Source organism: Alnus glutinosa, chromosome 2 (assembly GCF_958979055.1).
Source record: "Alnus glutinosa chromosome 2, dhAlnGlut1.1, whole genome shotgun sequence".
Lineage (NCBI taxonomy): Eukaryota > Viridiplantae > Streptophyta > Magnoliopsida > Fagales > Betulaceae > Alnus > Alnus glutinosa.
Window position 1 is genome coordinate 23419578 of NC_084887.1, and position 14129 is coordinate 23433706.

A 14129-nucleotide genomic window follows, 5' to 3' on the forward strand; every position below is an offset into this window, starting at 1 on the left:
CTGGAGCTACCCTCCAGTCACGTTTTGGATTGTTTTTTTTTTTTACAAGAAAAGAACTCCTGGATTGCAAACTAAAGAGAACATAACAAGACCCTTGCAAAATAAATCTGAATAGAAACTTGTAAAGAAAAGAATTGAAATCATAACAAAACCAACGTGACTAGAGCTACCGTCCAGTCACGTTCTGGACTATGTTTTTCTACAGAAAAAGAACTCACTTAATTAATACTCATTATAAATCTCGTACCTCTCGAGGGTTTTTGAATTTTACCCTCGAGGTTTAAGACTTGATAACTTTTACAGAGGTTTTGTCCTCATATCTTCTTTGAGATTTGACTCGAAGGCTGGATTCAGCTTCGAGGATATCTTTCTTCAACTCCAAACTTTTCATAATATTTGAGTTGTTGTTGGGTCTTTGTCTTTGTCTTGGTTATATCCGTATCTTTATTCGTATATTTATCCATATATTTTTCTGAGCTATCACCTTTAACTTAGGTGAATAGTCAAGTACCCTGGGTATTCCTCCAATATTCGAGCGAGTTTTTTAGGGAGGAACCTGGGCAGATAGTCCCCTGGGTATTCCTCCAATACTCGAACAAGTTTTTTGGGGAGGAAGTCGGGTGGATAGTTCCCTGGGTATCCCTCCAATACTCTACCGAGTTTTTTGGGGAGGGAGTCGGGTAGATAGTCCTCTGGGTATTCCTCCAATACTCGACCTAGTTTTTTGGGGAGGAAGTCGGGTGGATAGTTCCCTGGGTATCCCTCCAATACTCGACCGAGTTTTTTGGGGAGGGAGTCTGGTAGATAGTCCCCTAGGTATTCCTCCAATACTCGACCGAGTTTTTTGGGGAGGAAGTCGGGTGGATAGTTGGTGCAACATAATAACTTTGCAGTACACAAAAAATTGAGAAGAAGATTTCTTTATTGATGATATGATTGCTGAGCTACAATGACTACATATAGTACTCCTTTAAATGCTCGGCATTCCATGCTCTCGGGAGTATCTTTCCTGTCTCAGATTTCAAATTATAGGCCCCATTTCCCTGACACTTTACTATCTGATAGGGGCCCTCCCACTTTGGCGCAAGTTTTCCTTCAGTTGGATCTTTGGTCATTAAGTTCACTTTCCTGAGGACCCAATCTCCGACTTGGAACTTCCTTGGGTTTACAGTTTTGTTGAAGTACCGGGCCGTTCGATCTTGATAAGCTGCCCAAGTAATTTGAGCATCGTCTCTTTCTTCCTGTAGAAGATCCAGGTTCAAGTTGATACCTTCATCATTTAGCCCTGGATTATAGTATGCCACCCTGAAGCTCGGAGATCCTATTTCTGTCGGGATGACCGCCTCGGTCCTATAAGTGAGGGAGAATGGGGTATTGCCGGTTGGGGTTCTGACTGTTGTCCGATATGACCAGAGCACTTCGGGAACATACTCCACCCAGGTTCATTTCTTCTGCTGGAGCTTTTTCTTCAGCGTTCTCATCAGGATCTTGTTTGTTGCCTCCACTTGTCCATTCACTTTAGGACGTAAGACACTGGAATAATAGTTTCGGAACTAGAGTTCGGAACACCACTTTCAGACCTGTCTGCAATTAAACTGTGTCCCGTTATCTGTCACAAGAGCATGCGGTATTCCGAATCAACAAACAATCCATCTCCAGAGGAAGCTGATTATGTTTGTTGTGGTAATGGTCACCATTGCTTCTGCCTCAGCCCATTTGGTGAAATAGTCGACAGGCACAACCAAGAACTTTCTGCTGCCTTTACCCGGGGGCATCGGCCCAACAATGTCAACCCCTCATTTTGCAAAGGGCCATAGAGATGTGATGGCGGTAAACTTTTCCAGGTGTGAATTCATTACTCTGGAGAATCTTTGGCACTTATCACAACACTTCACGACTCCGGCCGCGTCCTTGCTCATCGAGGGCCAATAATAACCGACTCGAGTTGCTTTGTGTGCCAACATTCGAGCTTCTGAACCACAAATTCCTTCATGGATCTCTCTCATCACATACTCTGCTTCGTCTTTGGGGAGACATTTCAGTAAAGGTTCGGAGTATCCTCTTTTATAAAGGATTCCTTCGAGAAGACTATATCGAGCTGCCTGCAGTTTGACCTTCCGAGCCACAACCTTGTCCTCAGGTAAAAGGTCGTTCTTCAGATATCGAATGACATCAGTAGCCCATTCAGGTTCAGTCGGAGCCGTATCTAACTCCATAACATCAGACTTCAGAGCAATGGATGGTTTGGATAGAATGATGACTTCTTGATCCGAGGCTTCAATTTCTTGATCGCTTCCCAAAGCTAATTTTGAGAGTTCATCTGCTGCCGCATTTGCTTCCCTCGTTATCTTGGTGATAACAACCCTATCAAAGCAAGACTGGTGTTCGCGTACCTTTTCCAGATACTTGGCCATTCTAACTTCCTGAGTATCAAACTCTCCCTTGACTTGGCCCACAACTAATTGAAAGTCGCTACGAATTTCTATATTTATGGCCCCTGTTTCTCGAGATATGGATAAGCTGGCGATAACTGCCTCATTCTCTGATTTGTTGTTGGTGGTGATGAAATCCGATTTGACTGCAAATCGAAAAACTTGGCCCTCGAGGTTTAGTAACATGACTCCGACTCCATTTCTTTTACTGGCCGAGGAACCATCAACATAAACAAACCAAGTAGACTCTTTGGGAAGTTCTTTACTCTCGGGAATGTTGCAAAATTCCACTAAGAAGTTTGCCAGAGCCTGGCCTTTTATCGCTGTCCGAGGATGGAATTCGATATCGAATAGTTCGAGCTCCACTGCCCAATTTACTAACCTCCCCGAGAGGTAGGGCTTTTGCAAAATTTTTGCAAGGGGTATTCCGTCAGTACTCGGATCGCATGAGCTTGGAAATAAAGCCTTAATCTCCGAGCCGAGACGACAAGGGCAAAAGCCAACTTCTTAACCTGAGGATACATTTCTTCTACGCAGTGAAGCGTCCTACTCGTGAAGTAGACAAGTTTCTACACTCCTGCTTCTTCCCTTACCAATGCCGAGCTTACAGCTGAGGGAGATACGGCTAAGTATAGATACAGTATCTCCCCCTCCGAGGGTCGGCTTAAAAGAGGTGGGTTTGTCAAGTATTCCTTCAACTTGCCGAACGCCTCCTCACACTTTTTACTCCGAGTAAAGGCCTTTCTTAAGATCTTGAAGAAGGGAAGGCACTTATCTGTGGACCGAGAGATGAATCGGTTGAGTGCAGTGATTCTCCTTGTTAACTGTTGAAGTTGTTTAATGGTCCTTGGAGGTTGCATTTCGAGGACTGCCTTTACTTTTTCGGGATTCGGTTCAATGCCTTGGTGCGATACTAAAAATCCCAAGAACTTCCCTGATGATATGCCGAAGGCACACTTGGTGGGATTAAGCTTCATCTGATGTTCCCGCAATGTCTAGAAGGTTTCTTTAAGATCTGCGATTTGCTTGGTCGCCTGAATGCTCTTAACTAGCATATCATCTACATAAACTTCAACATTCCTGCCAATTTGTTTTTGAAACATTTTATTTACTAACCTCTGATACGTGACTCCAACGTTCTTCAGGCCAAAGGGCATCATCTTGTAGCAATAGAGTCCTCAGTCTGTAATAAATGAAGTTTTCTCTTGATCAGGTTCGTCCATGTGTATTTGATTGTACCTCGAGAAGGCATCCATAAAACTCAAGTGTTGATGTCCGGACGTTGAGTCCACTAGAAGATCAATTCGAGGTAATGGGAAACTATTCTTCGGACAAGCCTTGTTCAGGTCTGTAAAATCCACACACATCCTCCATTTGCCACTTGACTTCTTTACTAGCACAACATTAGCTAGCCACTCGGGGTAATCTACTTCTCGGATAAAGCCGACCTTTAGTAACTTCTCGACCTCTTCTGCAACAGCCTGATTTCGCTATGCGGCGAAAGCTCTCCTTCTCTACTTCACTGGTCTGCAGTTAGGATCCACATTCAGCTTGTGGACAATGACCGAGGGATCAATCCCTGGCATATCTTCGTGGCTCCAGGCAAATACATCACTGTTAAGCCTAAAAAACCCCACTTGCTCTTCCTTCATTTGTTGGGGGAGTTACGAGCCTACTCGTTTTTTCTTCCCGGAGGCGCTGACCTCAAACTCTTCAAGGTCTTTGATAGGCTCTCCCAACTGTGATTGCTATTTTTCCTTTTCTTTGGTTTTCTCCCCGAGATTGTGAATCTTGGAGGGATTCTTCAAAGAGAGGTTGTAGCATCTTCTTGCCTCCCTCTGGTCTCCTTTCACAACCCCGACGCCTTCAGTGGTCGGGAATTTCATACTCAAATGCTGAGTTGAAGTGATGGCCTTCAGCTCATTAAGAGCGGTTATTGCGTATATGTCCACTATCAAGAATTTTACCACGATGACCTTCTGCCTTGGATAAGTCCCTGCCGTGACTGGAAGCTCGATGGAACTGAGAGGCGAAACCTTCTTGCCTGCAAAGCCCAACAAATGGCATACAACCGGGACCACCCTACCCTGGGGAATACTTATAATATCGAAAGCTGATTTAAATAGAATATCAGCTAAACTTCCCGTATCTACTAGTATCCGCCGAAGTTGAAAGTTGGCAATAGTTAGTGATACTACGAGGGTGTCGGTATGTGGGAGTGAAACTCTGGCATAATCTTTGTCTGAGAACCCAACAACCACAGGACCGCATCTTCGGGCTTTTGAAGGCTTCTGCACCGAATACACCTCAAAGTCGTCCATCTGTTTGGCATAAGCTTTTCGGGTTGAACTTGACTCTCCTCCTCTTCCGAACCCACCCGAGATGGTATGGATTATAGGAAAGTTGTCGTTCTCTCGGGCCCTACTCTTGCTTCTTTCACGCCTTTCTTCTCCTCAAGGCCTAGGAATGGGCTCCCTTACCCTTTCTCGCCTTTTTTCTCGTCTCGGGGCATAATCCCTCCTATGCCGCCTTTCTTCCTCTTCTTTTGGCCTCGGGGCTCGAGCTAGATCCTGATGGTTCTTTTCACCGACAAGAAAATGAACCAGCTTACCGTTCTTTATAAACTTCTCGATTAGTTGTCTCAATGATATACATTGTTCAGTGAGATGGCCATAACAGTCGTGGAAAGCACAATACCTGTCCGCAAGACGGGCTGGTGGTACCCCCGGGAGGGGTTTCAGTCTTTGGAAGGTGGGATCCTTCTCTATTGCCATCATGACTTCAGTGAGAGTGGCATTCAAATGGGTCCACTTATAATCCCTGAAATTCTTCCTCACTTTCTTATAATCTGAGGGGCTACTGTCCTGCCTTGCCTCAAACTTTTCTTCTTGCTGGGCTTCCCAGATGAAGAAGGTTCCAACGCCTTTCCTGGGGGCCCAAGAAGGCCCGAAGCATTTCTTCTTGGTTGATGTACCTATTAACCTTGATCATGAAGGCGTACAGGTCCTTCGCGGGTTTTAGTGCCAATTCTGCCATGAGGGGGCCATCCTTCTTCAGCCCTTGAAAAATGGCACTGTAGATGAAATCGTCAGGTGCGCTCTCGGTGTCCAACTTCTCCTGGTTGAACCTCTAGAGGTAGTCCCTGAGAGACTCAATGGGACCTTGGCGCATGGAGAGTAGGTACCCTCGAGGTTTTTGCCTAACCCTACCTAACATAAACTGTGTCAAGAACTTCTGCCGGAGGGTGTCGAAGTTATCGATAGACCTCAGTAGAAGATTCCTGAGCCAGTCTCAGGCCTTCCCTGACAAGGTGAGTGGAAAGGCTCGACACGCCACTACACCAGGGGTCTTGTGCAAGGATGTATGCGACCGAAAGGTCATTAGGTGCTCCATCGGATCCTCGCTGCCCATGAAGATGGGGATATCTGGAATCTTGAATTTATCGGGAAGAGCCGTATTAGCCACTTCATCTGTAAACATAGAATCAACATTCTGGAAGATATTGGCTAGAAGCTCCTTCCCACCTTGCTTCTTAGCCACGGTCTTTGACAACACATTGTATTTTGCACCCAAATCCTGGACCATCCGTTGTAGCCTTCTTTCTGCCTCAGTTGATGGGGGTGGTGGCTGGTTCCCCTGCAGCTCATTCCGGGGATTACCGTGTTCCCTAGACCCTTCCGGGTGTTCGCCTGAAACCACCCTGTCATCTTCGTTTCGACTGTTCTCTCCCCCCTCTACGTGTTGCAACGGTGCGGGCGTTCTTGCAGCCTGCAACACTGCATTCTGAGCCAATAGATCCTCCACGTTCTTTTGTGCTTGAGCCAACTGTTGATTTAGATTGGCTATTCGGGCCTCAGGGCCAATGAACTCTCTGTCTTCATGGGTATTGTTCTGACCTGGATTGGTACGACCTGTATTCACCAAATTGTTGGTACAGTTTCTGGTATGGTGACGTATCGCCTAGTGATTCGCCGAGCAAGCTCTTCCTGGTCCGCCGAACTTCCTTTCCATTTACAAAAAAACTAACAAACGACTAGTTGGGGGCACCGACTACGCCCAATCCGATGACTAAATCAGCACAAGCTTGTTGACTTTTATGGAGAAGTAGAAATCTTAGAACTTAGAGCGAGAGTGTTTGATACCTGATATGACGACCTTATTTATAGACTTACAGGAGTCCTTGAAGTATATCTGGAATTGGAGTCTTAGTAACAGATCATGTAGATCTTATCTTTACAGAATTTGAATCAAGAATAGGTTGAATGGGACTCTTCCTTTTTCAAATGAATCTCACGTTGGTAGGAATCTGTATCCCTTTAATCTTGGAATATAGATTTGTTCCTCAAATTCGGGGATTGAAGACTTAACAGAACTTCCATGAATCTTGGAAACAAAATCTTGACAGTTAACAAATGTTTATTTGTTGAAGATGAGAAGATGACCTTACAGTGCTTTCACTGACCAAAACTCTGAGGTAGGAACATCCAATACATGTTGGCTCCATATAGACTAGGAGATCTCGGCGTATTCCGCATCCTGCGAAGTCTTGAGGTCCAAGGTGTTCGGTTTATCGGGTCATGCCATAGCCCGAAGTGTTTCAAGCGCTGGGTTGATTTACTCGTACAAATATCCGAGGTACTCCAACTAAGGCGATCTGGCAGGTTTGGACGGAGCTGACCCACATGAGTCGGACCGGGTTGGTTCGAGGTGATTGAGCCGGGTCGGATCGGGTCATGCCATAGCCCGAAGTGTTTCAAGCGCTAGGTTGATTTACCCGTACAAATATCTGAGGTACTCCGTCCGAGGCCTATTGACCGAGGCGATCTGGCAGGTATGGACTGAGTTGACCCATATGAGTCGGACCGGGTAGGTCCAAGGTGACTGAGCTGGGTCGGATCGGGTCGTGCATGTGGGCTAAAACTCCGACTTGACTTGGGAGCCACGTGGCTTGGGGACCGATTATCTCCCAACAATTGGCAAACCTATAAAATTAGCAATTTAGGAACAGTCAACATTGTAACCACATAAACAACTTCAATATATACCTTGTTGAGTCTAACAACACGTCATGAAAAAAACCAAAAAAATGGAAAAAAACATACTTTGTTCTGAAGAAAATTTTCTAAGAAAACAAAACAACAGGAAAGAAAAGTAATTAGAGAACATAATTTGACTATGGCCGCCTCTCTCACATGTACTAAAAATAATTCGTCTCTGAATTTAAACGATTGCATTAATTAATCTCTCAAGTACTAGTAGTGCTGACCAACTTCACTTAATTTATTGCCTTATCAATTCAATTGATTTCAAAGTTAGCAAAATCTTCATTCCACTTTCAAGCACTTTCTCTTTTGAAGAAGAGCAATAAATGACAAATGGGCATTATTAAGGGACGACTTCAAGATAGTTATTATGCCTTAATGACTCCTACCATGCTTTTCTGTTTCAAGGGTATAACTTTACTTTTCCCTCATTATACAAGTCTGGCCGTTTCTACCCCAGCTTCCTTTTCTTGGGAAGGATGAGTCGTTCATGGTGCCTTTAATTACCCCGTACGTAATCTTTCACCAAACAAAGAAAAAAGAAAAAAAGAAAAAAAAATGCATTATCCCAGTGTCTTTTGGACAGTGAGGAGTCAAATTGTCTTAATGATATTCTTAAAGATGAGAATATCAATTCGACAAAAAAAACCATTTCAAATAGTAGCAATACTTAGATTAGATATCATGCATGCATGGCAGAAGCATATAGCGGAAGCAGTTATAATTGCCCATCTTGTAATTAATACGATTTCAATTGAAGGCAAAGAATCAATATTAATTATATAATTCAACATTAATTCTAGATATTGCTCTTGTTGTGCTTTCCTTGACAAAGACAATCGGAAGTATGAGTGAATGAGTTTTTCTTCTGATAAAGGGAGAGTTGTTCAGAGAACTGAATAACTAGTTGGTTTCAAACATCATATGCATTTCAACATGGTTCAAGGACATCGAATCTTCATGTTTTAATGTTGTTCACCTACAAATCTATGTCTACAAGAAGGCAAACTAGGCGACTTAGTTTTGAAATGAGAGTAATTTATACTTTTTGATATAAGAGTTGCTTGGTTTTTGGTTCTGTCAAGAGGGTTTCAGAAATTTCTCTAGCGTTGCTGGAAAGTGAATCCTAGTTTATAATATGGGCTCGCGAAGGTGCAGGCTTATTGGGGCCATTCTTGCTGGAGTTTTCATATTTCATAGCTTTGCTCACGCAGAAAAAGGTACATAAGCTCTAACGGTCTTCATCAGTCTTCTTCTTTCTCGGATTCCACTATCTTTTCTTTCTCTTTCATATATCCTACTATATATTAATTTTTGAACTCTCTTTCTTTAAAAAATTTCCAAACACATTTAACAAACATACCCAAAACCCTCACTCTTGCACCGTCACATAGACAAAGAAAATTTGATCAAATGACATTGAAACCAATTTGATCATATATTCTAATGCAAGATGTTCTTGCCATCACATGTCATATTTTCCATAGTGCTACACTTGATCATATTGCAGTATTTTCATTGATCTCATCTCTGCTTTCTCTCTACATGCAGCTCCATACTACACTTTTGTCAAAGAGGCAACTTCCGCTCCGGCAATACTACGTTACGACTATATAATCATCGGCGGAGGGACATCTGGCTGTCCACTAGCAGCAACTCTGTCACAAGGAGCAAGGGTTTTAGTCCTCGAAAGAGGAGGCTCCCCCTACAACAACCCGGACATAACCAACATGGGCAACTTCGCTGCAACTCTTGCGGACACCTCTCCCACGTCCCCTGCCCAACAGTTTATCTCCCAAGACGGAGTATACAACGCCCGAGCACGCGTCTTAGGGGGCGGAACAGCCTTGAATGCCGGGTTCTACACGCGTGCTAGCCCCGGCTACGTAAAGGAAGCTGGTTGGAATGAGACATTGGTTAACCAATCTTATGAATGGGCAGAAAAATTGATAGCGTTCAGGCCGCTGATGTTGGAGTGGCAATCGGCGGTGAGAGATGGGTTGCTGGAGGTAGGGGTGTCACCCAATAATGGTTTTACGTATGATCATGTGTATGGGACTAAAGTTGGAGGTACAATTTTTGATGCGGACAGTCACAGGCACACCGCTGCAGATTTGCTTCAGTATGCGGATCCAAGAAGGATTATTGTGTATTTGCATGCAACTGCGCACAAGATTTTGTTTACGTATAATAATGGTAAGGATTAATTTGAAGTTTTTTTTTTTGTTTTTTTCTTATGCAATGCAAGGCAATTGGGTAAGGAGAGAAATAACATTAGAGCTGAAATAAGAGAGAATAATTTATAAGCGAGACCCACAAAGATATCCGATCCAAGATATTGTTGATTAGAAGCAAACTCGTGATGCTTATAAACTCATCAATTTCTCACTTTTTTTTTTTTTTTTTTTTAATTAATTTATTATTATTTTTTTTTTTTCTATGCAATACCAAAGAAATTGGGTAAGGGGAGAAATGACACTAGAGCTGAATATATAGAAGCGAATGATTTATAAGAGAGACCCATAGTACTTAAAATCCTTCCCAGCAAAAGCATGCACCACTAGTGTTCTTCAAGTCAGCAATTGGCTGGAAGGATTTTAAGTTGTTAATAAACTATATTGTAAGATTAGCGTGTCTTACTTATTTTGATGATATTGTTGATATATATATATATATAGGAACAGCAAGACCGAGAGCCAATGGTGTGATTTTCAAAGATGTGTTGGGAGTGGAGCACAGAGCATACCTAACGAAGAACTCCATGAATGAGATAATCTTATCAGCTGGTGCACTTGGAAGCCCACATCTGTTGATGTTGAGCGGTATTGGGCCAGCTGAGCAGCTTCGGACCCACGGAATCAAGTTGGTGGTGGAGCAGCCAATGGTGGGCAAAGGGATGGCTGATAATCCAATGAATGCTCTCTTCGTTCCCTCTCCAGTTCAAGTTGAGGTGTCTCTTATTCAAGCTGTGGGCATCACTAGGTTTGGTAGCTACATCGAGGCAGCCAGTGGAATGAGCTTCGCTTATTCTTGGGCTCAAAGGCTCTCTCTAGAGTCTGGGTTGCTCGTGAATCAGGTTTCAACTTTCATATTGGGATTCACGACAATTTTTTGTAGGAATTGTCAGTAGTTTGGACCGGTAATGTAAGAGACCTTATATAGAATCCACTTGTTCAGATGAGTGAGTTGGCAACCCAAAACTTTTTTGGGCAGCTGGATTTTAAATAGTCTTTCACATTATCTGTTTAAATTGTTAACAATTCAGACATGTAATTGTTGGGTATCCTCAATTATCCCTAACTTTCTAGTACTTCTGAACTGACATTCGCATTTTAAGATTCTTCCAATTCAGTTTGAAAGAGAACTTTGTCTGAAAATTTAATCAGGCCGATTAGATTTTAGGTTGAAATTGTGGGACTAAAAGGATATGTAGCCCTAATTTAATTTAATTTAATTTTTTTTTTGGTCTTTAAATAAATTAAAAACAAATTGTTCATAAACAAATTAAATGCCAGAAAATTGAAAATTTGATCCTGAAAATCCAAAAGATTGAGCCACTTCTATATATATATGATGTGAATTTTCTTACAAGATATGTTCTGATTTTAAAAATTAGAAAAAATTTCATTTACAACCCTTGATCTTTCATCACTTTTGCAATCATAACCTTAAATTTTAAAAAGTGTCAATTTAGTGTATCCATCTTTCAATCATTTTTAGTTTCATCACTCCATTAGGATTTTTCATTAAAACTTGTCAAAATTCTCAAAATATTTATGTTTTTTTTTTTCATTATAAAAAAATGTATATAAATTTTTTAAAAAGATTCAATCACGTGTATTATTACAAATTCCGTTAAATTCTGATCAAATACTTAACTGGTTCCTTGCAATTATTTCTTTCTTTTTTTTTTTTTCCTAAACATCGTTAACAAATTAGAAAAATGATTCATTTCTTCCTATTGTTCTTTCTCTCATCCTTGAAGTTATGATAATATAATTACGTTAATCACGCTTGATGAATTTATGGAAATTAACACTGCCACTTTGCTTAAACTTGCAGGCTGACCAGGAAGCAATGAATAAAGCTGCCGAAGCCATAAATGCTGTTGCCAATGGTACTCTTAGAGGCGGAGTTATACTCGAAAAAGTCAAGGGTCCTCTCTCAACAGGCCATCTCGACCTCCGCAGCACAAATCCCGACGACAATCCGGCAGTCACCTTCAACTACTTCAAGGAACCAGAAGACCTAGAGAGGTGCGTTCAAGGCATGAACACCGTTATAGATGTTATAAACTCCGATGCCTTCTCAAAGTTCCGTTATGGAAGCATGCCGGTGCAAGCACTAATAAACTTGATGGTGAGTTTACCGGTGAACTTGAGGCGGCGACATGCTACCGCTGCAACTTCCCTGGAACAATTCTGTTTTGACACTGTCATGACCATCTGGCATTATCATGGAGGCTGCCAAGTTGGTTCGGTTGTCGATCATGATTATAAGGTTGTTGGTGTGGAAGCGCTGAGGGTTATTGATGGTTCAACATTTTTAGGCTCACCTGGGACTAATCCTCAAGCTACTGTTATGATGCTCGGGAGGTATATTCAACCTTTGTTATTTGCCGTGCATGGATGTTTTTAATTTCAGTCTAAACTGTTTTTCGTCTGAAAATATTTTTAACAACATTTTTCGGTGTTTGGTATGTATGAAAAATTACAAATATTTTTTATATTTAGAATAACTTCACAAAAGGGTATTGAATTATATACCGTTTTGGAATAAGGTCATTGAACTAGCAAAAGTCTCAAATTGAAGTATCCGCATTTCCAAACATCTCACTTAAGGGTACTTTGTTAGAATTTGTTGTTAAATCCTAACGGTGTACCCAAAATACCACTATTTTTTTAGGAAAAAAAAAAGAAGAAAAAAAATGCTAGGATTTCGGTGTTGGCCAGAATTTAAAGGAATTTATAAAAATACTTATGCCTAAATCTTTGAAAAAATTTATAATTTCTTTTTCTTTTCTTTTTTTTTTTTTTTGTAAAAAAAATTAAACATAGGTATTTTGAAAATTTTTGCAGGATTTAACAGAAAATCCTAACAGAGTACCTTTAAGTGAGACATTTAAAAATGTGGATATCCCAGTTTGAGACGTTTGCTAGTTCAATACACTTATTTCAAAAATGGTGTATAATTTGATACCCTTTTGTGAAGTTATTCATTTATATTTTTATTCAATCATATTAACCTATAAATATTAATTTTTTATATTCACAACTTCAAAATATTAAGGGAAAACTTAACTTATAACCCTTAATCTTTCATCATTTTTGCAACTAAGTACTCAAACTTTAAAAAGTGTCAATTTAGGGTATCTATCTTTCAATTTTTTACAATTTCAACCATCCGTTAGAATTTTCCGTTAAATGCAATCAAAATTCTCAAAATATCCCTATTTTTTTTAGAAAAAAAAAAATTATAAATTTTTCAAAGATTCAGGAATTGGTATTTTTATAAATTCTGTTAAATTTTGACCAACAGTTAAATTTTTGTAATTTTTTTCTTAAAAAAATGAGGGTATTTTGGAAATTTTGACAAGATTTAACCAAAAATTCTAACTGAGGGTCAGAATTGAAAAAAAATTGAAAGATAAGATAGATACTATAAATTGACAATTTTAAAGTTTGAGTATTTAATTGCAAAAGTGATGAAAGGTCAGTGGTTATAAGTGAAGTTTTCTCAAATATTAATATAAACAATAATTTTTAAAAAATTAACCTAAAAATTTAAGGTTTGGCGGAGAACCGGGGGAGTTTCAGCATTTTGAAAGTAGAAGCTCAAACTCGAAAAATAGTTTATAATTTTAAAAATAGATAAACCACTTTACAGACAATAAAGACGGTTTTTTGGTTAACGGAAAATGTTTTCAATTTGACCACTATGTGTCATCGTACTAAACACTAAGAAATAGAAAAATTAATTTTTTTTAAAAAAATATTTTATGTCCAAACAAACGTAGCATTAATCTCATCATTTTCACTGCCGTGAAACCTGAACATTTTTGCCTTTGGTTGCAGGTATATGGGAGAGAAGATTTTGCTCGAAAGGTATTCCCATGGAAGGAAGTAGAAGCTAATTTGATGCTTTGCTTTTCAAGAATATATTGTCATTTATTGTCATTGCTGTTATATATGCATCTCTCTGGGGCCTTTTATGGTACTGTATTTAATTATATTAGATATATAACTGCTGAGTTACTATATATATATATTGTCGAGTCGTCGACGTCGTTTTGAATAAGAAAAACTTTGCAGACGGCTGGGTTCATGTTTTTGGTAGCTCCAGTACTACTGAGTCAAGCCTGGTAATGAGACAAAAGATTAATATTGGCGTATTGCTGTCCAAGGGTTACCAGTTTAATATATTTAATTAGGAAAATCTTTTGGGTATTACAATTTTTCATACACAGTCATTTACAAAGTGATTTGGCAATCCATGATGTTCCAGTTGTTTGAGAATGAAAAATTTAAATTTGAAAAATTATTTACAGAATTTAAAAATTGAAATCATCTTCCGAAACTGAGAATGAGAAATTTAAATTAGAAAATTTATTTGTTGATCGAATTTAAAAATTGAAATCATTTTCTGAGACTAAAGA

The 14129-nt window shown here is 40.1% G+C and overlaps 1 protein-coding gene across 1 annotated transcript; it reads left to right on the forward strand.

Annotated features, from left to right (window-relative positions):
- Positions 1 to 8612: 8612 nt before the first annotated feature.
- Positions 8613 to 13600, forward strand: LOC133860386 (protein HOTHEAD-like). The gene is made up of 5 exons (XM_062296006.1): positions 8613 to 8694; positions 9026 to 9670; positions 10153 to 10550; positions 11537 to 12069; positions 13549 to 13600. Exons 1-5 carry the CDS (start codon positions 8613 to 8615, stop codon positions 13598 to 13600), a joined length of 1710 nt encoding a protein of 569 aa, XP_062151990.1.
- Positions 13601 to 14129: the final 529 nt, after the last annotated feature.